At 46.8% G+C, this 27,429-nt stretch overlaps 1 protein-coding gene and 1 non-coding gene across 2 annotated transcripts; one reads left to right on the forward strand and one right to left on the reverse strand.

Moving 5' to 3' along the window:
• Window positions 1-11,555: 11,555 nt before the first annotated feature.
• On the reverse strand, window positions 11,556-25,872 carry LOC123067754 (receptor-like protein EIX2). Its single transcript, XM_044490414.1, has 3 exons — window positions 24,638-25,872; window positions 22,939-24,198; window positions 11,556-11,656 (listed from the first exon to the last, which is right to left on the reverse strand). The coding sequence occupies exons 1-3, from the start codon at window positions 25,773-25,775 to the stop codon at window positions 11,556-11,558; spliced, it is 2,499 nt and encodes an 832-aa protein (XP_044346349.1). The 5' UTR covers window positions 25,776-25,872.
• Window positions 25,873-26,224: 352 nt separating this feature from the next.
• On the forward strand, window positions 26,225-26,308 carry TRNAL-CAA (transfer RNA leucine (anticodon CAA)). Its single transcript has one exon. It is a non-coding gene; the product is annotated as a tRNA-Leu (tRNA).
• The last annotated feature ends 1,121 nt before the right edge of the window (window positions 26,309-27,429 follow it).

The following is a 27,429-nucleotide window of genomic DNA, read 5'->3' on the forward strand; positions in this document are numbered from 1 at the left end:
ATTAATGTCCTTTTTAAATAGGATGCATGGCGAACTAAACACCAAGGGGCACACTAAGAACGTGGTTGGTAGCCCGCATATAGGCCAACCAGGCCCACGCGTAAAGAAAAATGGGTTGTATGCTTGGGTGTGTTTACTGTTTCGCCCGCATCACACAGACCCGCTGGGAACGTCCAAATTGGCACTTTCCAGTGAACCATGCCAAGGTGAGGCACATCCAGCACGCATGGAAGGGCCCTGTTGCACTAGAGGAGGCTGGAAGGATGCGAGCTAGCATACACCCTATACCTGCTATCATCTCCTACCTATGGTAAGCTCCTATCTAATCTCCTTTCTTCCTCGTCCCTACTAATCTACACAAAGGTGCTTTAATTCGAGATAAGCTCTACATGAAAAAGATGCACATCGATGTTAAGGTTTCATTCAGGCGATCGCTTCGTAGTTTCGTCTACTGTAAATGCTTAATTTCGTGTTCATTTTTGGATCTATTTTTGACGAATTTTGTCGAATTCGTCGCGCACGGTCGACCGTTTGAAACTTCCTTTTACCGTGGCTTCATCTTGCAGTTTTACACGACTTTCGTATTACATATTTTCTATATCGACGATCGTAGACGAGTGGATCTAACTTCTTCCTCGTTGGAACGTACATACGCATATGTGTGGTGTGTGTTAATGACACTCCTTAATCGCGGTGTCCACTGTGTCCTACTACACTGGCGCCACCGTCGGCCTCATTCCTCTAGGCCTCCTCTTCCACGTGTTGTTGCATTAGCGCCACTGCCGAACTCGTTCCTCTCAACCTCCTTTCCCGCGTCCTGGTGCACTCGGGTGGTGGTCGTTCCTCTCCGTCTTCCCTCCCACATCCTGCTACACTGAAGCCACCGTAGGCATCGTTCATCTCGACCTTCTCGCTCATGTCCTACTACACTGACACCGTCGTCAGCGTTGTTCTTTTTGGCCTCCTCCTCTGTGTCCTCATGCACTGACACGACCATGGCTTGCAAACTGCATTTCTCCTCCATATTTTTCTTCCTCAGCGCCATGGCGTCACCGGTGTTATGTGTAGTTGTCAACCTTGTCGGATGGAAGCCATGTTGTGTGTGGCGCTGCCGCCGGCATCGTTTCTCTCGGCTTCCTCTCCCTCGGCTTACACTGACGCCGCCATTGCGAGCACACTGTAAAGGAACTCTACTGTAACTCTATGTGTATGTGTAGGTGTTAACTCTTAATCATATCCCGTGTATATAACCAAACATTGTGGAGTTGCGTGAGTGGAGACAATGCATGACACCAAATAACATGCCAAAACTGATCCTCTAATGCAGAAAGCCTAGATGCGGACGACCAAACGCGGTGCATATGTTGGTTTTTTGCATGTTTTGGCTCAGCCATGCCCAATTAAGACATGTAGAATGCAGGCAAATTCGCAAATGACAACAAAAAACGCGCTGTACACTCAATCCAAGCAAGGCCTAATAACGTAAACGATGGTCCACATGATCGAGTACTGTTTATCCACATGACGGACTTGACGTCGCAAAAGATACACAAACATAGTATTATAAGTATAGACAAGATCTATTATCTCGCGTCAATATTTTTTCATCTTAACTCCCGATGATACTACAAAGACCGCCGGAGAAGGAAGAAACCAACAGAGCACTAGCGAGAAAAGAGTTACTCTCGCCCGCAAAAAAGAAAACAAAGGGCTGTTTAGATTGGATCCTTGGGACGCTCCGCCTACTTTTTGGCGTCAACTGAGCCTTGCCTACGCGTTTGGATGGGCACCAAAGAATTGGTGTGTCCTGTCCTCTTCAGCTCCCCTTGTTCAGTTTAGCGCTAATATTTTGGCCAGCCGTCGGTGGTGAAATTGGCCGCCAAATAATTGGGGTGCCAAAATTGGCAGGGCCAGCATAGGCCAAATCCAAACAACCCATGTTCCTCTCCTCGGGCGAGCGGCAATGGTTTTCACAACCCCTATGTGATTTGTCATCATTTGTGATATGACCCGCATCATGTAGCCCGATTGTTGATGTGATAGTCGATGGATGTTGTAGCCACACATCTTATAGAGTAATTGTACTACTAAACTATTACCTTCGTTTTATTAATCTTCTTTGTATTTTAGGTTAAACTTTTAGCTTTGGTTTAACTACAAAAATATAAGTTATATATCACAAAGAATAGTATCATTGCAACCTCTTTTGAATATGAATCCAACAGTATAAATCCTGTGATCTACATCATATTTTTGTTAGTCAAATTTACGGTTAGAACTTAACATAAATTGCAGGGATAATAAACCCGGATGAAGGTAGTACACGTCATCGGTGATGGCACTACTAATAACACCACTGCCACACACGCACAGTTGTAGCTAGAATCTTACGCGTCTGTCGTGTTTGCTCCGTGAGGCCGTGCACGGTCTTGCTTTTCTTTCCGCACTGTATAATTCCATGGTCGGATCTGCATCCGTCCAGCAGATGTTGTGTCCCTGGCCAGTGGCCACGTCCCAGACATCGCCCGGTCTATTTCGCACGGCAAGTGCGTGTCTCATCTTGTCTCCTCGTCTCGTGGTTGTTATCCGGCGACGCATCACGGTCTTACTCGTCTGCTTTTTTTTTTGAAAAGGAGGAATACCCCCGGTCTTACTCGTCTGCTACACCGCGTCCAGTCCCAGATGCGAACCCCTGATTCGTGTTCTTCTCGTCAGTGAGTCTATGTGCAAATCTTTTTTTAAAAGGAGACTCCCCGGTCTCTGCATCAGAAAATAGCATACGACCATATTTATTAATAAATAAAGCGGTTCAACAAGGTTGTAAAGTCTGGAAACAAACAAACGACAAGCTCATAAAAAGCCACAACGCCAAAAACTCCAGGCCCAGAAGCCACAACCGGCTGGCATAACAAAGATAGGTAAACTAATCGCCTATCCTATTACATGATCGCCATCCAAACCGGTTGAAGATATCCCGCGCTACCATCTCCCATCGGACAGATCCAGTAACCAAACGCTCACTGGCCTCCGTCGGAGTGAGTAAGGACCACATACGGATCAGAACGGTAGCTCGGAATAAAACCTGCAAAAAAGAATAGTTGTTGTTCTGTTAAAAGCCAAATCATTTCTGCAGTTCCAAATTACCCATAACAATGCATATACTTCGACGCGAATGTGTCTAGCTGTTTCGGACTCTATCTCAACAAGCCACGTTCCAAATAACGTACTGACCGAGTTCAGAGGAGTAATGTTGAAGGCAATTTGCACTGTGTGCCATAAAACTCTCGCCAACGGGCAATCAAAGAAGAGGTGCTTGATAGTTTTGTCCCGATCACAAAAACTACACCTAGTAGATCCTGTCCAGTTGCGCTTAACCAAATTATCCTTTGTTAAAATTACTTGTTTATGTACAAACCACATAAACACTTTAATTTTCAAAGGAACTTTGACTTTCCAAACATGTTTGGAACTAGGAATAACACTAGAGTTAATGACATCGATATACATCGACTTGACTGTGAACTCTTCAGACCTAGTAAGCGTCCAACACAACTGATCGGGCTGATGAGTTAGCTGAACCTCCATCAGTCGACTCACCAAATGAAGCCATGCTTCCCACCGGTCACCAACAAGCATCCTCCTAAACTGAATATTAAGGGGAATGGACTGCATAATCGTTGCAACAAGAGCATCACGTCATTGAACAATACGATACAGGGACGGATACTGAAGCGCCAACGGCGTTTCACCAAGCCAAGTATCCTCCCAGAAGCGAGTGGTACTGCCATTACCGACAATAAACTTTGTTCTATTAAAGAAGGCAGCTTTGACTCTCATAAGCCCCTTCCAAAACGGCGAGTCAGTCGGTCTCACTGTCGCCTGGGACAAAGTCTTGGACTGCAGATACTTACTACGGAGAATCTGCGCCCACGTTGCCTCAGTCTCAACTGATAACTTATACAGCCACTTACTGAGAAGACATCTGTTCTTGACTTCAAGATTGTCAATACCAAGGCCCCCCTGATCCTTTGGTCGACAGATGATATCCCATTTGGCGAGTCGGTATTTTCTCTTTAGTTCATCACTCTGCCAGAAGAATCGGGATCGATAGAAGTCCAGCCTTTTCCTAACCCCAACTGGGACTTCGAAGAAAGATAAGAGAAACATAGACATACTCGTGAGCACCGAATTAATAAGAATTAATCGGCCTCCATATGACATGAGTTTGCCCTTCCAGCAACTCAGTTTCTTCTCAAACCGATCCTCGATGCACTTCCATTCTCTGTTTGTCAGCTTACGATGGTGAATGGGTATACCTAAGTACGTGAAAGGTAATGCCCCCAATTCGCATCCAAACAATTGCCTATAAGCCTCTTGTTCCTCATTGGCTCTACCAAAACAGAACAACTCGCTTTTATGAAAGTTAATCTTCCATCCAGTCAATTGTTCAAATAAGCATAACACCAGCTTCTTATTTCTCGCTTTTGCCAGGTCGTGCTCCATAAAGATGATTGTATCATCAGCGTACTGCAGGATGGACACACCACCATCAACTAGATGAGGCACCAAGCCACCCACCTGACCGGCCTCCTTTGCCCTACCTATCAGAATTGCCAACACGTCAACCACAATGTTGAACAGAATAGGAGACATTGGATCACCTTGTCACAGGCCCTTGTGTGTCTGGAAATAATGACCTATGTCGTCATTCACTTTAATTCCAACACTCCCATTTTGCGTGAAAGATTCTACCTGGCATCGCCAAGCTTCATCAAAACCCTTCATGCGTAAGGCCTGTTGAAGGAAAGGCCATTTGACTTTATCGTACGCTTTCTCGAAATCCACCTTAAAAACAACTCCATGTAGTTTTTTCGTGTGAATCTCATGGAGCGTTTCATGAAGGACCACAACCCCTTCGAGGATGTTCCTGTCCGGCATGAAAGCAGTTTGAGTAGGCTGCACCACAGCATGTGCAATCTGTGTGATCCTATTAGTCCCGACCTTGGTAAAATTTTTGAAACTAACATTAAGAAGACAGATGGGCCTGAATTGCTCAATTCTCACAGCCTATGTTTTCTTAGGAAGCAAGGTTATCGTTCCAAAATTCAGTTGAAAAAGCTGAAGCTGTCCAGAGAATAAATCATGGAACAACGGCAACAGATCCCCTTTAATAATATGCCAGCACTTCTTATAAAACTCAGCCGGGAATCCATCCGGGCCGGGAGCCTTATTATTTTTCATCTGCGATATGGCCTCAAACACCTCTTTCTCAGAAAAAGGAGAAGCTAAAGTATCATTGTCAACAGCAGTAAGTTGAGGCACATCCTCAATCCTAGACTCATCTAGAGACACACAGTTATCCTCTAGAGGCCCAAACAACTGCTTGTAATACTCAGTAATGTATAATTTTAGGTTCTCCTGACCAAGAATCGTTCCTTCATCTTGTTCAAGCTGAAAGATCCTCTTCTTCTGTGTTTGCCATTGGCGATCATGTGGAAGAATTGAGTGTTCGCGTCCCCCTGGACTACTCTTCGGACCTTGGCCCGCAATGCCCACTTTAATTCTTCTTCACGAAGAAGCTCTTTCAGCCTCATCTCCGCCTCAAGCTTGGCATGGAGCTCTGAGGCTGGCAGAACCGTGGTTTCTGCTTTTACATCTAGGGACTGAATAAGGGTAAGGAGCCGTTCCTTTTCGACCTTATAAATCTCGCTAAGATGTTTAGCCCATCCACGTAGGATACTTCTCAAGTGCCTAATCTTATTCTGCCAACGCTCAAGCGCAGTCCTACCTCCTACATCCTTAGCCCACTCTCTGGCTACGAGATCAAGGAAGCCTTCTCTTTCAAACCAAGCGAGCTCGAACGAAAATAAATTTTTGTTTCCTAGGTGGGTGGCCTCCCTAGAGTCAAGAAATAGAGGTGTGTGGTCAGAAATACCACGAGAAAGTGCCTGAACTGTTACAAAGGGAAATTTCTATTCCCATTCGACACTAGCCAGTACATGATCCAACTTTTTAAATGTCGGATTTGGCATCACGTTAGCCCAGGTGAACTTTCTTCCCGAAAGCTCTATCTCTCTCAGATCCAAGCTTTCAATGATAGTATTAAACATGAACGACCATCTGCCGTCAAAGTTATCATTATTCTTCTCATCACGCCTTCTAATGATGTTAAAATCACCCCCACCAGGATTGGGAGCTGCTCAGAGCCGCAAATCCTAACTAGATCAGCCAAGAAATTAGGTTTGAGTTCGGGCTGTGCGACACCATATACCGCCACCAGAGCCCAATTAAACCCATCAGCCTTCGACCGCACCCTAAACTTAACAGCAAAATCTCCCATGACCACACTTCGGACTTCGAGCGAATCGCATCTAACTCCGAGTAAGATCCCACCCGATCTTCCTCGCGGTGGCAGACAATGCCAATCAAAATCAATACCGCTCGATAAAGTATTGAGAAATTGTGGCGAGAAATTATCTCTACCAATTTCCGACAATGCAATAAAGTCCAACCTATGCTCGATAGACGCCTCTGCAAGAAACCTTCTTTTAGCCAAGTCTTTGAGACCTCTGCTATTTCAAAAGATTCCTTTCATATCTCGTCATGAATTTTTTTACCTGTACGGATCCTAGCACTCCTACGCACTGCGGACGTCGGGTAGATCTTCCGCTTCCATTTGCGTTTAGGAATGTCTACTCTCCAGCCGGTCCTCACAACCAGGCTCAGGAGGTCTTACTACAACATTATCAAAACTTTCATCCTCCTCCTCAGGCTCAGGGAGGGTAGTAGCAAGATCCGCACAAAAATTATCAAACACTCTGACCCCCAAAGCATCAATATTGGAATCATTCATGGGTTTAACCGCTGCTAAGTTACGAATCAACTCTAAAGCCCGCTCTGCCTCTCAATCCAGGATATCATTAACGGAATTTGAAATTTCACTTTCATTACTACCTAGTGAAATTCCTAATTGGTTTGCATTATTAACAATCTCATCATTAGTAAAATGCAAGATGTAATTAGAGGTATTAACCGACATACCAGTAGTGACCTCAACGTCATGAAGCTTGGCCACCCTCATGGCGCACCGCTGCTGTATGTCGTCAACCTCCAGATGGTCCTGGAGACGGCAGCTCAAACGTCGCCCCTCAGAGACCGGGTCCGGAATCCCACCAAACGCAATCACCTCCTCCCGAGTGATCCTGCCCGGGGTGGGCCCTCCTGCCTCACCCTAAACAGGCAGCCGGTCAGCCTCCACCGACGATCCAGCTGGACGGACAACGGTGGGGCGCTCAACGGCACTGCTGACGTCGGTAGCGCCCCACGATAGAGTGACGGCTCCAAGCCGGTGGATGGGGGAGCATGGGCCACCTGCCCGAGCTCCCCATCCACCCCGGCCCTCTGGGAAGAGGGACTCACCGACGCCACCGTAGGGCCGGCCACCCTAGGCGCCGCAGGAGAAGAGGGCCCCGAGGCCACCTGCCCCGAGCCCCCTCCAGGAATCGGAACTGCCGCCTGCAGCTCCGGCCTCGCGAGAGGGGAAGAGGATGCCGATGCCACCTTCCCCGGACCCCCTCCCAAAGATAAAGCCTCCATCACCGAGTCCTCGTCCACCTCAATGGGAGAAGAGGGCGCCGAGGTCACCTGCCCCGAGCCCCCTTCGTAAATCGGAACCACCACCTCCAACTCCGTCATCACGACAGAAGAAGAGGGAACCGAGACCAACAGCCCCGGACCCCCTCCCTAGGGAGAGACCTCCACCGTCGGACCCTTGATCTGAGGAGAATCAACAACATGGGATGGAGCCTCCTCCTCCTCTCCCCTGACCAAGATCGGCGAAGCCCCAAGGATGGGACACACAACATCCTCAAAATCCAAAGCAGGTAACGTGTGCTCAAGAGCCTCGACGGACTCCACCCGCTCACTCCAAAGTCTCGGAGGTGCAGAGGCAGGCTCGAGAGACCCAAATCTCAAAGAAGTCGTAGGCACCGAGGAGGGTGGAACCGTCCATCCCCGGTCGTCTGAGCAACGGACCCCGGTCCCTTGGACAACTCTCGTCCAGGATCATCGCCCGGTATCTCCTTAGCTCCCGCACTGTCATCTCCCTCGTGCATATCAACATCAGTCCCGGTAGCCGCCTCGGCGAACAGGCTCTCATCCTCAAACTCAATCACTAGGTTGTAAATATGGCCTCGATATGAAGACTTGACCACATCAGGCACGAACTCAATGTCCAAAATACTAACCAGTAGACAAGCTACCCCGTGAGCTCTGCTAAACGCCATATCCACTCGCTCAGTTTTCTCCATCATAATGCCCAAGCTAGCCACTACCCTAGCATCCTGCATAGGCTTCGAGGGAGCCCCGAAAAAACGCAGCCAAGCCTGAGTAAGAGGCTTACCCTGAGGCTCAACCAGCTTCCTCTCATGGAACTCAAGGATACCATCTGTACCGAGCACTTTGCACATCCCAAAACTTAGGAGTCTCTGCAAATCCTCCACCGAAGGGAACTCAACCCTAAACAAATTTTCCTCGAGACTGACAACCTCCCAATGGAAGTCCCCTGGAGCTAACTCCCGGAGCCACTGCACTATCTGTGTCTCAGAGACCTCTCCTCTGGTCACTTTGACAACCCAGTGGTCATGCTCTGAGCCTCGTCAGGAACCTCCCTCTCGTTCGGAGACTCAAAGAACGTGAGTTCAGCACATTACACTCCATACATCATAAGAGACGGTGCCTGATCTCGCAAAAGCTGACATTCCCCCGAGTCATGTGCCGGTTTGCCACAAGTATCACATAATTCCACCATGCACTCAGCAATAAAATGGCCCTTCTCGCCACAACGATAACATAACATTTTTTCCTTCTTGCGCGCCCACTTGGACGCCCTATCCGAGTCATCCCTATCAGACGCCTCCACAGGCACAGCCCCCATGGTCTCATTCCCAGGAACCTCAACATCAGCGAGCGCTGTCACCACCTTTATAGCCTGACCGGATAACCCCGGCTCCTCGGCAGCCCCGCCAACGGCCGTCTGCTCAACAACAACGGTCGTAGGAAGCTATCGTGGACGATACCGGCCACCTTGACCGCCTCGACCACCACGATGACCGCGGAAGCCACCCCGGTGTCGACATCTCGGGCCAGACGCCCCCTCAACAAAACCACCAGTAGGACCCATAAAAGGCCTCTCTGCCGAACCATCGCTCTGCCAAGCATATACCCGACCACCACCCGTGGATGAGGAGCCTCGATGTTGACCTTCACCATATGCATTATAACTGTCATCGCCCCATTGACCCCGGGGCGCCCCCGAAGCACCTTGAACAGCGGAAGTTTTCGGCAGCGGTGCCTGCATCAGCACCAGTGCAACCCGATGCTGCGAGGGCCGTGCGACAAAGTAAGGCGGCCTCGCGCCGTACTGAGGCGCCACCGGACGAGGCTGCAGGCTGGTCGCCAGGGGCGGCGGCCTCGGTCCATGCTCCATACCACCCCTGCCCGCAGAAGCACTCGCGGTCGAGTTCGGCACCGGTGGGCGGGGATCGACGTTCATTCCTCCCCGAGCCGCCGCCGGCTGCGGCACCACAACCGGCACCGGAGGCCGAGCCCCCGGGTTTCCACCACCGCGCCCAACCGCGCCGTGCGGCGCCCCGCCCGCATGCGGCCTAGGGCCGGTGAACTCCGTGGCAGCCCAAGCGGCACCTGCGCCCGGCAGCAGGGCAGACCCACCGCAGCAAGCTCCTGACCTCGGACCACTCCCATCACGGCCAATCTCCGGCGGCGGCGCGATCCCACCGCGGCCAGCAGCCCCCGCCGCGGGACTTTTTCCAGACGGCGCAGCAGCCCCTCGGCCAGCCATGGCCACGAGGGGAGGGATACATCTAGCATGTCCAGCACCACGATCACGAAACCCTGGTCGGCCGCGTCGAAGAACCCTAGCCCGAGACGACGGCAGAACCACGTGAGGATCGACCGTGCATGGGGTGACGCAGCGAGTCGGTATAGTGCTCGGGTTAGACTGGGCCACATACCCAGCTAATCTCGGCCCGTCTACACCCTGGCCCGGCTCACTCAGAGCCGGCCCAACCCCTCGCGCACCCAGCTAGTGGCCCAGGAGGAAATTCAAACGGAGCGCTCGCACATCTGAGATCGTGATCGGTTCCCTAGCCGGCAGTGCCGCCGCGGCAGCCGCCGGCGTCCTGGAAGCGATTGCCCGGCGCGCAAATTTCTTTTTCCGCTTAACTGTAATCCAAGATTCCGGTCTAATCAAATCGAAAAGAGTAAGATTCGGAAGACTTACCTTCGGGATGGGACCCTTCCATGGCTTGATTGCCGTCGCCGCCGTTCTCCGGTGAATTACGTGACGGATCATCTCTTTCTTCTCTCCCGCGTGCAGCCCAAGTCTAGTCGGATCATCAGGTGGCAGAACCCTGTCGATTGTCATTGCCACCTCATCCTCGTCGTACCCCGAATTAAAAAACTCACAGATCACGTCGGACAGAGTCGGTAACGGCGGAGAAGCCATCGAGATCCCATCGCCATCGTCATCTGAATCCTCCTCATCGGGATCTGCAAGGGCCCAGAACCGGCCACCGACACGCCGGCGATCACCGGCGGCAAGGGGTGCCGCAGCCACGGTCGCCCGCCCGGTCGCCATTCCCTATTCCCTAACTCTCTGTTGGAGATGGCCCTGATGTCTAGAGGCTGACGTAGGCCCGGCGGATCTCGACGTGCTGCGTCGCGGTTCACCGTTCGAGGATCTCCACCAGGGCCTTCTCGTCCGTGCCCCAGCCTTGAGAGGGAAATCGACCGACAAACTTGAGCGCTTGACACAGATCACACGGAAAGAAGATGGTCTATGTGCAAATCTAAAGTCTCGTCTTCATTGGTTTTGTCTAATAATTGCCGTGTTGAAGGAATTGTTTTGAGATCTCGAACTTCTCCAGGGTGAAAATCTAAGATCTTGAATCGGGCAACGATTTGTGCACTGTTTCTTTCTTGAAAGCGTTGCTTTTGGGGACCTTTTATGTTTTCCGAGTGTTGTATTTAGTTGTGGTTTGTGTGCGGCTGCTAAGAGAAGTTGATTGTGGCGGGTTCTTTGTTTTTTTCTCTCTTTTATTTTTTTCTTTGGTTGTGCGCATCCTGGATATCATTGCAACAATTTGTAGGTGCAAGGTTGGGTATAATTTGTATCTGCACGAATTAATATATTCCCCTTTTCAAAAAAAAGTGCATGCATGTGTGATCAGGGAAGGGAAGGGAAGTGAAGTGAAGGACATGGTCGTATGCCAACGACAAAAGTGATCGAGACCACATATCATAACACCTTTTTTTTTTGAAAAGAAGGATTACCTCCAGCCTCTGCATCAGAATAATGCATGCAACCTCTTTATTAGGCAAAGTGACCGATAAGTCTGTGTTCCAGCACAAGCTCGCTCAGAGCTGAAGGAAAATAAGAAAGTATAATATGCCACAATCGGGGGAAATAGGACGATATGACTAAATACCTATCCTATTACTGGACCGCCATCCAAACCGGTTGTGGATATCCCGAGCTACCATCTCACATCGGGCAAACCCCGTAACCAAAGCCTCTCATGCTTCCAGGACTGAGTAACGACCACATACTGATCCAAGCGGTGGCCCTGTAGATAACCTGCAAAAAATTTATACAAGTTTGTCTGTTAAAAGACATGTCATTTCTACAGTTCCATAAAGGCCAAAGTAATGCTCATACTCCTATCCGAATATGACTCGCAATATTTGTCTCTACTTCATTAAGCCACATCCCAAATAATGTGTGAGTACTATTTAAAGGGATGATATTAAACTATATGAACTAAGCACCATAATAGTTTGGCTAGCGGACAATCGAGAAAGAGGTGTTTAATGGTTTCACCATAATCACAAAAGCTACATCTTTGACTATCCTCCCAATTACATTTTGCCAAGTTATCCTTTGTCAGAACCACCTTCTTGTGAACAAACCACATAATGACTTTGATTTTTAACGGGACTTTGAACTTCCAAATATGTATCGATTTCGGAATCGGACTAGAATCAATTAGGTACAAATACATAGATTTCAATGAGAAAATGTCATTCGTAGTTAATTTCCAGTGAATACTATCAGGCTCATCAGAGAGGTTCACATCCATCAACCTTCTGACCAGATGTAGCCATGCTTCCCATCGGTCTCCCATCAAAGGTCTCCGGAATTGAATATTTAGAGGGTTGGACTGTAACACTGTAGCAACGTATGCCTCCTTACGCTGTATAATGTCATAGAGAGATGGATATTGTGTGGCTAAAGATGTCTTCCCTAACCACATATCCTTCCAGAATCTCGTCAATTACCGTTTCCAATGATGAATTTAGTTCTATGAAAGAAAGTTGCTTTCATTCTCATTAAGCCCTTCTAAAAAGGTGAATCATTGGGTCTAACGGTAATCTGGGCCAAGCTCTTAGATTGTAAGTACTTATTACATAAAATTTATACCCACAGCACAACTACGTATGTACAGGGAAGCTGAGTCGGGGAGCTCCTAAAGGAGAGATGCTAGACACACGGGATTTTTACAGGGTTTATGGTTTAGGCGTCTTTTGCTCGCTACGCTGACCTGGCATGGCTATCACCTATCAGCTGATTTTTTTTCCCTTTTTGTTTTTTGCCTCTAGGCTGTCTGAATTTCTGATGGTCACTACACAATTACTCTCACCCAACGAACGATGGCCATGTTGAATTGATGATCGACCATGAGACCACCAAGCCGGAGACGAGATGGCTGCACCCATCTGCTGGAGAGGACAGTGGTAGCTTCAACTGATTGTAGTCAGTCCATCAGCGTGTATGCTTGCTTTCTTTTACTTCCAAAAAGTCATCCTAATTAAGCTAAGCCATCGACCGGTCGACCGGACAAAATTGCATGGCACGAGCTACTTGCCGCGCGACTCCATCCATCCATCCAAGTCGCAAGCGTCTGATTGCATTCTTCTCATGTATTCTTCTCTAAAAAGACATATTCATGTGTAACAACTTCATATTCCAGGGATACAAAAGGACACGTACAAGACATCATCAGAATTATCTGTATGCATTCTTTTTTTTGCGAGAATATCTGTATCCATTCACGTGTAATGCATTCGTATTCTTTTTTGCGGGTTTTTTTAAACATAGTACAAACGCAAGAGCTTATACATACGCGCATACACTCACCTCTATAAACGCACACACGCACACTCTATCTCTATGAACACTTTCGAGAGACTGAATCGGCATATCATCTTGAGATTTACGAAGTCACCGTAGGCGCCTCGTCGTCGACAGGAACGTCTCCTTCACTGAAAGCGCATCGCTGAAAATCGTGAAATAAATCCATGAATAATGCGATCACCAGGACTTGAACCCTGATGGGCTGAGGATACCACTGTCCCTCTAATCATCTAAACATAGGTTGGTTCACTTTTTTTTGCGGGTTAATACATATTATACATTCATATTCATGTCTATTCGTCTCTAAAAAATATATTCACATGTAGTATATATATATGATTCCCCCCGAAAAAAAAGTGTATACTCCCTCCGTCCCATAATATAAGAGCGTTACTGTAAAAAACGCTCTTATATTATGGGACGGAGGGAGTATATGACTCACAGAACACAAAATATGGGGTACAAATGATGATTGCCAAGTAATACACACATATTCCAGGGAATACACCAGGATTATTGTTGTACACACGTAATAGACATCATGTGATCATCAGAATTATCTGTATGCCGCACGGGTCTTCAAAGCTCTTTATTAAGATCTGTAACGTCGGCTACTTTGTGATGCCTAATCTGTTGTTCCTGCTCTGGCCAATCTTTTCCATTTAACAACGGCAAACACATATATCTGATCATACAACTTGTCAAAGAGGCGGAAATAAGCAATCCTCCATGCTTTCATTAATAGAAGGGTGAAGAGCGCCAACCAGAGGCCCATAATGAGACCCAGAACAAGCCCAAATCTAAAAGACATTGGCTCAAAACCATGGCCAGTTCTGTTCTGACCATCTTGCGTTGATGTACCATTTCTCGAGCAATTCTTCTGAAGAGGAGGTCCGCAAAGCCCACTGTTGCCATCGTATATAGATGGGTGCTCCTGGTACAGGGTGTCAAGCTGAGAGCCTGGTGGTATTCTCCCTGTAAGATTGTTTTCAGATAGGTTCAAGAAGCTTAAGTATGTTATCTTTGACAAGCTTGAAGGGATCTCGCGAGAGAGCATGTTCTTTGAGAGGTCGAGTGACTCAAGTGACTGTATGGCCCCAATATTTTCTGGGATTTTACTGTTGGGGAACATAGCAGAAATTCAAAATTTTCCTACGCGTCACCAAGATCTATCTATGGAGAAACCAGCTACGAGTAGAAGGAGAGTGCATCTACATACCCTTGTAGATCGCTAAGCGGAAGCGTTCAAGTGAACGGGGTTGATGGAGTCGTACTCGTCGTGATTCAAATCACCGATGATCAAGTGCCGAACGCACGGCACCTCCGCGTTCAACACACGTACAGCCCGGTGACGTCTCCCACGCCTTGATCCAGCAAGGAGAGAGGGAGAGGTTGAGGAAGACTCCATCCAACAGCAGCACAACGGCGTGGTGGTGATGGAGGAGCGTGGCAATCCAGCAGGGCTTCGCCAAGCACCACGGGAGAGGAGGACGACTTGGGAGAGGGGGAGGGCTGCGCCAGAACTTCGTCTCAAGCTCCCATGCGTCTCCCACTATATATAGGGGTGGATGGGCTGGTTTCTTGCCCTCCAAGTCCATTGGGGCGTTGGCCAAGGTGGTAGGAAAGAAATCCCATCATTTCCTTCCCCACCGATTGTTATCCCCCCTTTTTAGGGATCTTGATCTTATCCCTTCGGGATATGATCTTATTCCTTCTAAGGGGGGATCTTGGTGCGCCTTGACCAGGGGTGTGGGGCCTTGCCCCCACTACCCACGTTCATGTGGGTCCCCCCATGCAGGTGGGCCCCACTCCGGAACCTTCTAGAACCTTCCCGGTACAATACCGAAAAATCCCGAACATTTTCCGGTGGCCAAAATAGGACTTCCCATATATAAATCTTTACCTCCGGACCATTCCGGAACTCCTCGTGACGTCCGGGATCTCATCCGGGACTCCGAACAACATTCGGTAACCACATACAAACTTCCTTTATAACCCTAGCGTCGTCGAACCTTAAGTGTGTAGACCCTACGGGTTCGGGAGACATGTAGACATGACCGAGACGTTCTCCGGTCAATAACCAACAGCGGGATCTGGATACCCATGATGGCTCCCACATGTTCCACGATGATATCATCGGATGAACCACGATGTCAAGGACTTAATCAATCCCGTATTCAATTCCCTTTGTCTATCGGTATGTTACTTGCCCAAGATTCGATCATCGGTATCCAATACCTTGTTCAATCTCGTTACCGGCAAGTCACTTTACTCGTTCCGTAACACATCATCCCGTGATCAACTCCTTGGTCACATTGCGCATATGATGATGTCCTACCGAGTGGGCCCAGAGATACCTCTCCGTTTACACGGAGTGACAAATCCCAGTCTCGATCCGCATAAAACAATAGATACTTTCGGAGATACCTGTAGTGCACCTTTATAGTCACCCAGTTACGTTGTGACGTTTGATACACCCAAAGCACTCCTACGGTATCCAGGAGTTACACGCTCTCATGGTCAAAGGAAGAGATACTTGACATTGGCAAAGCTCTAGCAAACGAACTACACGATCTTTTATGCTAGGCTTAGGATTGGGTCTTGTCCATCACATCATTCTCCTAATGATGTGATCCCGTTATCAACGACATCCAATGTCCATAGCCAGGAAACCATGACTATCTGTTGATCACAACGAGCTAGTCAACTAGAGGCTCACTAGGGACATATTGTGGTCTATGTATTCACACGTGTATTACGATTTCCGGATAATACAGTTATAGCATGAATAAAAGACAATTATCATGAACAAGGAAATATAATAATAATACTTTTATTATTGCCTCTAGGGCATATTTCCAACAGTCTCCCACTTGCACTAGAGTCAATAATCCAGTTCACATCGCCATGTGATTAACACTCACAGGTCACATCGCCATGTGACTAATACCCAAGAGTTTACTAGAGTCAGTAGTCTAGTTCACATCACTATGTGATTAACACTCAATGAGTTTTATGTTTGATCATGTTGCTTGTGAGAGAGGTTTTAGTCAACAGGTCTGAACCTTTCAGATCCGTGTGTGCTTTACAAATCTCTATGTCATCTCCTAGATGCAGCTACCACGCTCTATTTGGAGCTATTCCAAACAACTGTTCTACTTGGAGCTATTCTAAATTATTGCTCCATTATATGTATCCGGTCTCTCTACTCAGAGCTATCCGGATAGGTGTCAAGCTTGCATCGTCGTAACCTTTACGACGAACTCTTTTACCACCTCCATAATCGAGAAAAATTCCTTAGTCTAATAGTTACTAAGGATAACTTTGACCGCTGTCCTGTGATCCATTCTTGGATCACTCTTGTACCCCTTGACTGACTCATGGCAAGGCACACTTCAGGTGCGGTACACAGCACATCATACTATAGAGCCTACGTCTGAAGCATAGGGGACGACCTTCGTCCTTTCTCTCTCTTCTGCCGTGGTCGAGCTTTAAGTCTTAACTTCGTACCTTACAACTCAGGCAAGAACTTCTTCTTTGACTGATCCATCTTGAACACCTTCAAGATCATGTCAAGGTATGTGCTCATTTGAAAGTACTATTAAGCATTTTGATCTATCCTTATAGATCTTGATGCTCAATGTTCAAGTAGCTTAATCCAGGTTTTCTATTGAAAAACACCTTTCAAATAACCCTATATGCTTTCTAGAAATTCTACATCATTTCTGATCAACATATATTCATCAGAAATTCTATAGTGCTCCCACTCACTTCTTTGGAAATACAAGTTTCTCATAAACTATGTACAAACCCAAAATCTTTGATCATCATCAAAGCATACATTCCAACTCCGAGATGCTCACTCAAGTCCTTAGAAGGATTGCTGGAGCTTTGCATACTTATTAGCATCTTTTGGGATTGACAAAACCTTCCGGTTGTATCACATACAACCTTTCCTCAAGTATAACGTCGAGGAAACAATGTTTTGACATCCTATCTGCAAGATTTCATCAATCATGCAGTAACTGCTAATCCAATTCCAACAGACTCTTAGCATCGCTACGAGTGAGAAAGCCTCACCGTAGTCAACTCCTTGAACTTGTCGGAAAACATCTTTAACGACAAGTCGAGCTTTCTTAATGGTGATACTTACCATCATTGTCTGTCTTCCTTTTAAAATCCATCTTTACCCAACGTCCTTACGACCATCAAGTATTTCTTCCAAAGTCATGGATCCTCTGTCGGATGTTATGGCCTTGAGCCATTCGTCGGAATCCGGGCCCACCATCGCTTCTTCATAGCTCGTAGGTTCATTGTTGTCTAGCAACATGACCTTCAAGACAGGATTACGTACCACTCTGAAGTAGTACGCATCCTTGTCATCCCACGAGGTTTGGTAGTGACTTGATCCGAAGTTTCATGATCAATATCATAAGCTTCCACTTCAATTGGTGTAGGTGCCACAGGAACAACTTCCCGTGCCCTGCCACACACTAGTTGAAGAGACAGTTCAATAACCTCATCAAGTCTCCACCATCCTCCCACTCAATTCTTTCGAGAGAAACTTTTCCTCGAGAAAGGACCTGATTCTAGAAACAATCCCTTATTGCTTTCGGATCTGAGACAGGAGGTATACCCAACTGTTTTGGGTGTCCTATGAAGATGCATTTTATCCGCTTTGGGTTCGAGCTTATCAATCCTGAAACTTTTTCACATAAGCGTCGCAGCCCCAAACCTTTAAGAAACGACAACTTAGGTTTCTCTAAACCATAATTCATACGGTGTCATCTCAACGGAATTACGTGGTGCCCTATTTAAAGTGAATGTGGTTGTCTCTAATGCCTAACCCATGGACAATAGTGGTAATTCGATAAGAGACATCATGGTACGCACCACATCCAATAGGGTGCAACTATGATGTTCGGACACACCATCACACTATGGTGTTCCAAGCGGTATTAATTGCGAAACAATTTCCACAATGTCTTAATTGTGTGCCAAAACTCGTAACTCAGATATTCATCTCTATGATCATATCATAGACATTTTATCCTCTTGTCACAATGATCTTCTACTTCACTCTGAAATTATTTGAACCATTCAATAATTCAGACTTGTGTTTCATCAAGTAAATATTCTCAACATCTACTCGAATCATCTGTGAAGTAAGAACATAACGATATTCACTGCATGCCTCAGCACTCATTGGACTGCACACATCAAAATGTGTTACTTCCAACAAGTTGCTATCTTGTTCCATCTTACTGAAAACGAGGCTTTTCAGTCATCTTGCCCATGTGGTATGATTTGCATATCTCAAGTGATTCAAAATCAAGTGAGTCCAAACGATCCATCTGCATGGAGTTTCTTCATGCGTATACACCAATAGACATGGTTCGCATGTCTCAAACTTTTCTAAAACGAGTGAGTCCAAAGATCCATCAACATGGAGCTTCTTCATGCGTTTTATACCATTATGACTTACATGGCAGTGCCACAAGTAAGTGGTACTATCATTACTATCTTATATCTTTTGGCATGAAAATGTGTATCACTACGACCGAGATTCAATAAACCATTCCTTTAGGTGCAAGACCATTGAAGGTATTATTCAAAAATAGAGTAACCATTATTCTCCTTAAATGAATAACCGTATTGCGATAGACATAATCCAATCATGTCTATGCTCAACGCAAACACCAATCTCGGTGGTAGAGGGAGCGTGCGATGCTTGATCATATCAACCTTGGAAACACTTCCAACATATATCGTCAGCTCACCTTTAGCTAGTCTCCGTTTATTCCGTAGCTTTTATTTCGAGTTACTAATACTTAGCAACCGAACCGGTATCCAATACCCTGATGCTACTAGGAGTACTAGTAAAGTACACATTAACATAATGTATATCCAATATACTTCTATCGACCTTGCCAGCCTTCTCATCTACCAAGTATCTAGGGTAATGCTGCTCCATTGGTTGTTCCCCTTATTACAGAAGCACTTAGTCTCGGGTTTGGGTTCAACCTTGGGTTTCTTCACTAGAGCAGCAGCTGAATTGCCGTTTCATGAAGTATCCCTTTGTTCCCTTGCCCTTCTTGAAACTAGTGGTTTCACCAACCATCAACAATTGATGCTCCTTCTTGATTTCTACTTTCGCGGTGTCAAACATCATGAATATTTCAAGGATCATCATATCTATCCCTGATATGTTATAGTTAATCACGAAGCTCTAGCAGCTTGGTGGCAATGACTTTGGGGAAACATCACTATCTCATCTGGAGGATCAACTCCCACTCGATTCAAGTGATTGTTGTGCTCAGACAATCTGAGCACAAGCTCAACGATTGAGCTTTTCTCCCTTAGTTTGCAGGCTAAGAAAATCGTCGGAGGTCTTATACCTCTTGACGTGGGCATGAGCCTAAAATCCCAATTTCAGCCCTCAAAACATCTCATATGTTCCGCGACGTTTCGAAAACGTCTTTGGTGCCTCTACGTAAACCATTTAATTGAACTATCACGTAGTTATCAAAACGTGTATGTCCGATGTTCGCAACATCGACAAACGACGTTGGGGTTCAGCACACTGAGCGGTGCATTAAGGACATAAGCTTTCTACTGATCGCATAATCGCTGCTATCAACTTTCAACTATATTTTCTCTAGGAACATATCTAAAACAGTGGAACTAAAGCGCGAGCTTACGATATAATTTGCAAAGGTCTTTTGACTATGTTCAGGATAATTAAGTTCATCTTATGAACTCCCACTCAGATAGACATCCCTCTGGTCATCTAAGTGATTACATGATCCGAGTCAACTAGGCCGTGTCCGATCATCACGTGAGACGGACTAGTCATCATCGGTGAATATCTTCATGTTGATCGTATCTACTATACGACTCATGCTCGACCTTTCGGTCTCCGTGTTCCGAGGCCATGTCTGCACATGCTAGGCTCGTCAAGTTAACCCTAAGTGTTTTCGCTGTGTAAAACTGTCTTACACCCGTTGTATGTGAACGTAAGAATCCATCACACCCGATCATCATGTGGTGCTTAGAAGCGACGGACTGTAGCAACGGTGCACAATTATGGGGAGAACACTTCTTGAAATTTTGTAAGGGATCATCTTATTTACTACCGTCGTCCTAAGTAAACAAGATGCATAATCATAATAAACATCACATGCAATTATATAGTTGTGACATGATATGGCCAATATCATATAGCTCCATTGATCACCATCTTCGGGGCTCCATGATCATCTTGTCACCAGCTTGACACCATGATCTTCATCATCATGATCTCCATCATCGTGTCTTCATGAAGTTGTCACGCCAATGACTACTTCTACTTCTATGGCTAACGCGTTTAGCAATAAAGTAAAGTAAGTTACATGGCGTTCTTCAATGACACGCAGGTCATACAATAAATAAAGACAACTCCTATGGCTCCTGCCGGTTGTCATACTCATCGACATGCAAGTCGTGAATCCTATTACAAGAACATGATCAATCTCATACATCACATATATCATTCATCACATCCTTTTGGCCATATCACATCACATAGCATACCCTGCAAAAACAAGTTAGACGTCCTCTAATTGTTGTTTGCATGTTTTACGTGGCTGCTATGGGTTTCTAGCAAGAACGTTTCTTACCTACGCAAAACCACAACGTGATATGCCAATTGCTATTTACCCTTCATAAGGACCCTTTTCATCGAATCCGTTCCGACTAAAGTGGGAGAGACTGGCACCCGCTAGCCACCTTATGCACCAAGTGCATGTCAATCGGTGGAACCTGTCTCACGTAAGAGTACGTGTAAGGTCGGTCCGGGCCGCTTCATCCCACAATACCGTCGAAACAAGATTGGACTAGTAACGGTAAGCATATTGAACAACATCAACGCCCACAACTACTTTGTGTTCTACTCGTGCAAAGAATCTACGCAATAGAACTAGCTCATGATGCCACTGTTGGGGAACGTAGTAGAAATTCAAAATTTTCCTACGCGTCACCAAGATCTATCTATGGAGAAACCAGCTACGAGTAGAAGGAGAGTGCATCTACATACCCTTGTAGATTGCTAAGCGGAAGCGTTCAAGTGAACGGGGTTGATGGAGTCGTACTCGTCGTGATTCAAATCACCGATGATCAAGTGCCGAACGCACGGCACCTCCGCGTTCAACACATGTACAACCCAGTGACGTCTCCCACGCCTTGATCCAGCAAGGAGAGAGGGAGAGGTTGAGGAAGACTCCATCCAACAGCAGCACAACGGCGTGGTGGTGATGGAGGAGCGTGGCAATCCAGCAGGGCTTCGCCAAGCACCACGGGAGAGGAGGACGACTTGGGAGAGGGGGAGGGCTGCGCCAGAACTTCGTCTCAAGCTCCCATGCGTCTCCCCACTATATATAGGGGTGGATGGGCTGGTTTCTTGCCCTCCAAGTCCATTGGGGCGTTGGCCAAGGTGGGAGGAAAGAAATCCCATCATTTCCTTCCCCACCGATTGTTATCCCCCCTTTTTAGGGATCTTGATCTTATCCCTTCGGGATATGATCTTATTCCTTCTAAGGGGGGATCTTGGTGCGCCTTGACCAGGGGTGTGGGGCCTTGCCCCCACTACCCACGTTCATGTGGGTCCCCCCATGCAGGTGGGCCCCACTCCGGAACCTTCTAGAACCTTCCCGGTACAATACCGAAAAATCCCGAACATTTTCCGGTGGCCAAAATAGGACTTCCCATATATAAATCTTTACCTCCGGACCATTCCGGAACTCCTCGTGACGTCCGGGATCTCATCCGGGACTCCGAACAACATTCGGTAACCACATACAAACTTCCTTTATAACCCTAGTGTCATCGAACCTTAAGTGTGTAGACCCTACGGGTTCGGGAGACATGTAGACATGACCGAGACGTTCTTCGGTCAATAACCAACAGCGGGATCTGGATACCCATGATGGCTCCCACATGTTCCACGATGATCTCATCGGATGAACCACGATGTCAAGGACTTAATCAATCCCGTATTCAATTCCCTTTGTCTATCGGTATGTTACTTGCCCGAGATTCGATCGTCGGTATCCAATACCTTGTTCAATCTCGTTACCGGCAAGTCACTTTACTCGTTCCGTAACACATCATCCCGTGATCAACTCCTTGGTCACATTGCGCATATGATGATGTCCTACCGAGTGGGCCCAGAGATACCTCTCCGTTTACACGGAGTGACAAATCCCAGTCTCGATCCGCATAAAACAATAGATACTTTCGGAGATACCTGTAGTGCACCTTTATAGTCACTCAGTTACGTTGTGACGTTTGATACACCCAAAGCACTCCTACGGTATCCAGGAGTTACACGCTCTCATGGTCAAAGGAAGAGATACTTGACATTGGCAAAGCTCTAGCAAACGAACTACACGATCTTTTGTGCTAGGCTTAGGATTGGGTCTTGTCCATCACATCATTCTCCTAATGATGTGATCCCGTTATCAACGACATCCAATGTCCATAGCCAGGAAACCATGACTATCTGTTGATCACAACGAGCTAGTCAACTAGAGGCTCACTAGGGACATATTGTGGTCTATGTATTCACACGTGTATTACGATTTCCGGATAATACAGTTATAGCATGAATAAAAGACAATTATCATGAACAAGGAAATATAATAATAATACTTTTATTATTGCCTCTAGGGCATATTTCCAACATTTACCGCTCAGGCGATTCCAAGACACATTTATGTTTAACAGTGCGTCAAGAGAAGCAATTTCCTCTGGAATTATCCCAGTTAACCCGTTGAAGGATAAGTCAATGCTCACCATATCCAAAATTCCTACACCATACTTAAGTTCTTGCCCCTTGGTAACAACGGACAAGCTATTTCCACCTTCACCCGCCGCATTTGCATACGCCTGATAAGGAAACGAGCCAATCCTTACCGCCATCCGTGTCATTGCTGTTAGGTTTGACATACCCAGTGGGATGGATCCGGATATATTATTTCCTGCTAGATTCAAATGATGAAGGAACTTGAGTTTTGTGATGATGACCGGGATCTTCCCAGAGAACATGTTATAACTCAACCGTACAAATTGCAGTTGCACCAAGTTGCCAATCCACGTCGGCAATGTTCCGGATAAGTTATTCCATGCAAGATCCAAGAAACCCAAATTTTTGCAGCTCTGTACAAATGGTGGGAATGGTCCAGAGAAGCTATTGTTACTTAACAGCAGGTACCTCAAGGATTCCATTCTAGAACATGAAGGTAGTTCTCCAACGAGAAGGTTGTTTGCTAAGTCTAAGACTATCAACTTCTGTGAATGGCAGATTGATTCGGGAAGATGACCCACGATGCCATTCGAGAACATAAGCAGCATTTCTAGTCCCGGAGCTCCAAGATTGGATGGGAAAGGCCCTGATAAAGAGTTCATGGAGATATCCAAGTAGATGATATTCCTTGGTAGACTTGGTATGGGCCCAGTAAGTCTATTGGAATCGAGAAAGAATTGTGTCAATGACATGTCCTCCATATTTTCCGGCAACTCGCCATATATTGAATTATTGGACATATCCAGAAAATCCATTGTTGAAAATGCAATGGTGAACCAGTCCGGGAGCTTATCAGTTATACCTGAGCTTGAGATGTCAAGGTAAGTAAGATTCACCTGCCACTGGAGCCAGGCAGGAAAAAGGGGACCCATGATGCACAACGAAAAATTTGCATCTCTAAGCTTGAAGGGAGTCTTCCATTCTGAATCCACGTGAATCTTGAGTAGGGGATTCTGCGATAGGTCCAATGTCTCTAAACTGGCCATTTTAGCAAAGTGCTCCTCCGTGAGCACACCATGAAGATCATTGAGACTAATGTCCAGGTAAGTTAGATTAGAGAGCATACCAAGCTGAGGCGGGACATGTCCAGTGAGGTAGTTGCCACGAAGGTCTAGAGTGCTTAATCTAGCGAAGTGTCCTATTCCTGCAGGTATGTTACCAACAAGGAGATTGCAGGACAGTACAAGGGTGCTCAAACCAGCAAAATATCCTTCCCCTGTGGGTACTGATCACTGAAAAAAATAGCACGCTATAACATCGCTAATAGCACGCTATAGCATATTGAGAATTGTCTCGCTAAATATATCAGTGTACAACGTCTCGCTAATAGTACGCTATAGCGCGATATAGCACGCTAATAGCATATTTTGAGGTCGGCGCTATATTGTTGTAGCACGCTATTTTTTTCATTGGTACTGATACAGTGAGTTTATTGTAAGATATGTCAAGAGTGCCCAAGCTAGTAAGATTTCCCATGGACAACGGTATCGATCCCGTGAGGTTGTTGTAAGAGAGATCAAGAACTTGCAACCCACCAGTCAGGTGCCTCAACCTCTTGTAGTTTGGCAAGGTTCCAACCATACCATTGTTTGCTAGGTACAATTGTTGCAACCTGTTGGATGGGCATCCCTGCGGCAGGCTTTCCATCAGCTTGACAATGTCCTGGCCGCCTACGAGGCTCGACTCGAGGTCTAAGTACCTCAGGTTGCAGAGGTTTCTCAAGCTTCTTGGCATGGTGGCCATGTTTCCATTATATGAGAAATCAAGAATCTCAAGGGACACCATGGCGTCCAGTGCATTAGGGAGCTGCCCGGACAGGAAGGTTCCCATGAGGTTGATGTGAGTGAGGCTTGTCACGTTCCAGAACCAGGAGTATGCGGCCGGGTGGTTGAGGTGGTTCATGGAGAGATCCAGCTCCTCAAGATTTGTGAGGTTACGCAAGCCTGCCGCCGGAAGTTTCCAGTGGTTCGTGCTTGGAAGCGAGCAGGAAGAGAGATAGAGAGTTTTGAGTGAAGGGAGCATGCTCACCGCCCGAGGCCAGTCCGGTGCTCTGCTCATGTCGATCGAGCTCAGGCTGAGGTGCCGCAGCAACGGCAGACGCGCCAGCCACGAGAGGTCTGACGAGCGCAACAGCTGCGTGCCGAAGTCGCTTGAGAGGTCAAGGGAGCGCAGCCTCGAGAGGTTTCCCAGCTGCGGCGGGACCTCGCCGGAGAAGTAGATGCCGGAGAGGTTGAGGTAGCGCAGGCTCCGGAGGCCGCCCAAGAACGCCGGTAGGGCGGCGTCGGGGGAGCCCTCGAGGTAGTTCCGGCTGAGGTCCAGGTGCCGCAGCCGCGAGAGGGAGAGGAGCGAGGGGCTTATCCGGCCGACGAGCGCCCCCTCGTCGTTCCCTCTGTCGTCGAGCTCGGCCCCGCCCGGCGCGTTCCGGAGGCTAAGCGCGACCACGCGGCCCGTCTGGTTGCTGCACCGGACATGCCGCCACCGGCAGCAGTCTGATCCTCGTCGCCAGGAGGTGAGGAGCCCTCCGGGGTCGCTGGTGACGCCTTCCTTGAAGGATAGCAGCGCGTCCCGCTCCTCGGGCACGCAGGTCGGCCGGCTGAGCGGCACGGCGTACGTGGCCAGGGCCAAGGAGAGGACGACGACGACGGTGAGTAAGAATTTGGTGGCGGCGGGGCGGGTGGAAGTGGCCGTGGCCCGCATGGCGACCGGACTCCGGAGCATCATCGAGTAGATGAGCTTGGTCGATCGGTGGTGGTAGAGATGGAATGTGGTGTGGCGCGCGCCGATGATGGAGACCAATTTCTTAGTGCCGTGAGAGGACCGGTGAACCCAGGCGTACTGGTACAGGGAGTCGCCATGGTCTCTGCTCTCTGATAGCCTCCTGTCTCCCACTAGCTAACTAGTGCGGGCAGATTGTGAGTCCTACCTGTATATTTTTTTGAGCTGATCGAATGCTACTTTGGCTACTTATCATGACAAAAAAAATTGTGAAAAATAAATCATACTTTGGCACTTCACAACACAAATGTAATCAGGGAAGTGAAGTGAAAGACATCTTACGACAATGGGGATCGAGACCACAGAACAACTAGGTATGTACAGGGAAGCTGACACGTGGACCTCCCGAAGAAACGACAGAATTTATATAAGAAAGCTTGCAACCGAATATGAAAGTCAGGATGGCCGAGTGGTCTAAGGCGGCAGGCTCAAGTTCTGGTCCTCTTACAAGGGCATGGGTTCAAACCCCACTTCTGACATATATTTTTAATTCCTTTTTTCTTCTTTATTTCACCATCTCTATACTTTTTTTTAAGCTTTCAGACTTTTATTCCAGCTTAAAGGCATGTCACAGAGAGCAATATGCAGGACTAGACAGACTAACACCTACACAAGTGAAAAAACAAGCTCCAACATTACGAACGTTGTAACCATCTTGAGCTTGCCTATGAGCACCCTTGTTGCTTGACCTACTAATCTTTGAATACTCTAGGATCAGCTTCCTTTTTTTCTTCTTTATTTCACCATCTCTATACTTTTTTTAAGCTTTCAGACTTTTATTCCAGCTTAAAGGCATGTCACAGAGAGCAATATGCAGGACTGGACAGACTAACACCTACACAAGTGAAAAAACAAGCTCCAACATTACGAATGTCAGAAGTGGGTTCAAACCCCACTTCTGACATATATTTTTAATTCCTTTTTTCTTCTTTATTTCACCATCTCTATACTTTTTTTAAGCTTTCAGACTTTTATTCCAGCTTAAAGGCATGTCACAGAGAGCAATATGCAGGACTGGACAGACTAACACCTACACAAGTGAAAAAACAAGCTCCAACATTACGAATGTCAGAAGTGGGTTCAAACCCCACTTCTGACATATATTTTTAATTCCTTTTTTCTTCTTTATTTCACCATCTCTATACTTTTTTTTAAGCTTTCAGACTTTTATTCCAGCTTAAAGGCATGTCACAGAGAGCAATATGTAGGACTAGACAGACTAACACCTACACAAGTGAAAAAACAAGCTCCAACATTACGAACGTTGTAACCATCTTGAGCTTGCCTATGGGCACCCTTGTTGCTTAACCTACTAATCTTTGAATACTCTAGGATCAGCTTCCTTTTTTCTTCTTTATTTCACCATCTCTATACTTTTTTTAAGCTTTCAGACTTTTATTCCAGCTTAAAGGCATGTCACAGAGAGCAATATGCAGGACTGGACAGACTAACACCTACACAAGTGAAAAAACAAGCTCCAACATTACGAATGTCAGAAGTGGGTTCAAACCCCACTTCTGACATATATTTTTAATTCCTTTTTTCTTCTTTATTTCACCATCTCTATACTTTTTTTAAGCTTTTAGACTTTTATTCCAGC

The sequence above is a fragment of the Triticum aestivum genome, chromosome 3B (assembly GCF_018294505.1).
Source record: "Triticum aestivum cultivar Chinese Spring chromosome 3B, IWGSC CS RefSeq v2.1, whole genome shotgun sequence".
Classification (NCBI taxonomy): Eukaryota; Viridiplantae; Streptophyta; class Magnoliopsida; order Poales; family Poaceae; genus Triticum; species Triticum aestivum.

Bases quoted from the DNA above. Each gene is read 5' to 3' on its own strand.
- LOC123067754 (XM_044490414.1), bottom strand. From the start codon at position 25,775: ATGATGCTCCGGAGTCCGGTCGCCATGCGGGCCACGGCCACTTCCACC. The intron at 24,199-24,637 runs GTATGGTTGGAA...ACATACCTGCAG, and splicing joins ATTGTACCTAGCAAACAATG to GAATAGGACACTTCGCTAGA. The intron at 11,657-22,938 runs GTAAATGTTGGA...AATTTTTTGCAG, and splicing joins GTCTTGGAATCGCCTGAGCG to GTTATCTACAGGGCCACCGC.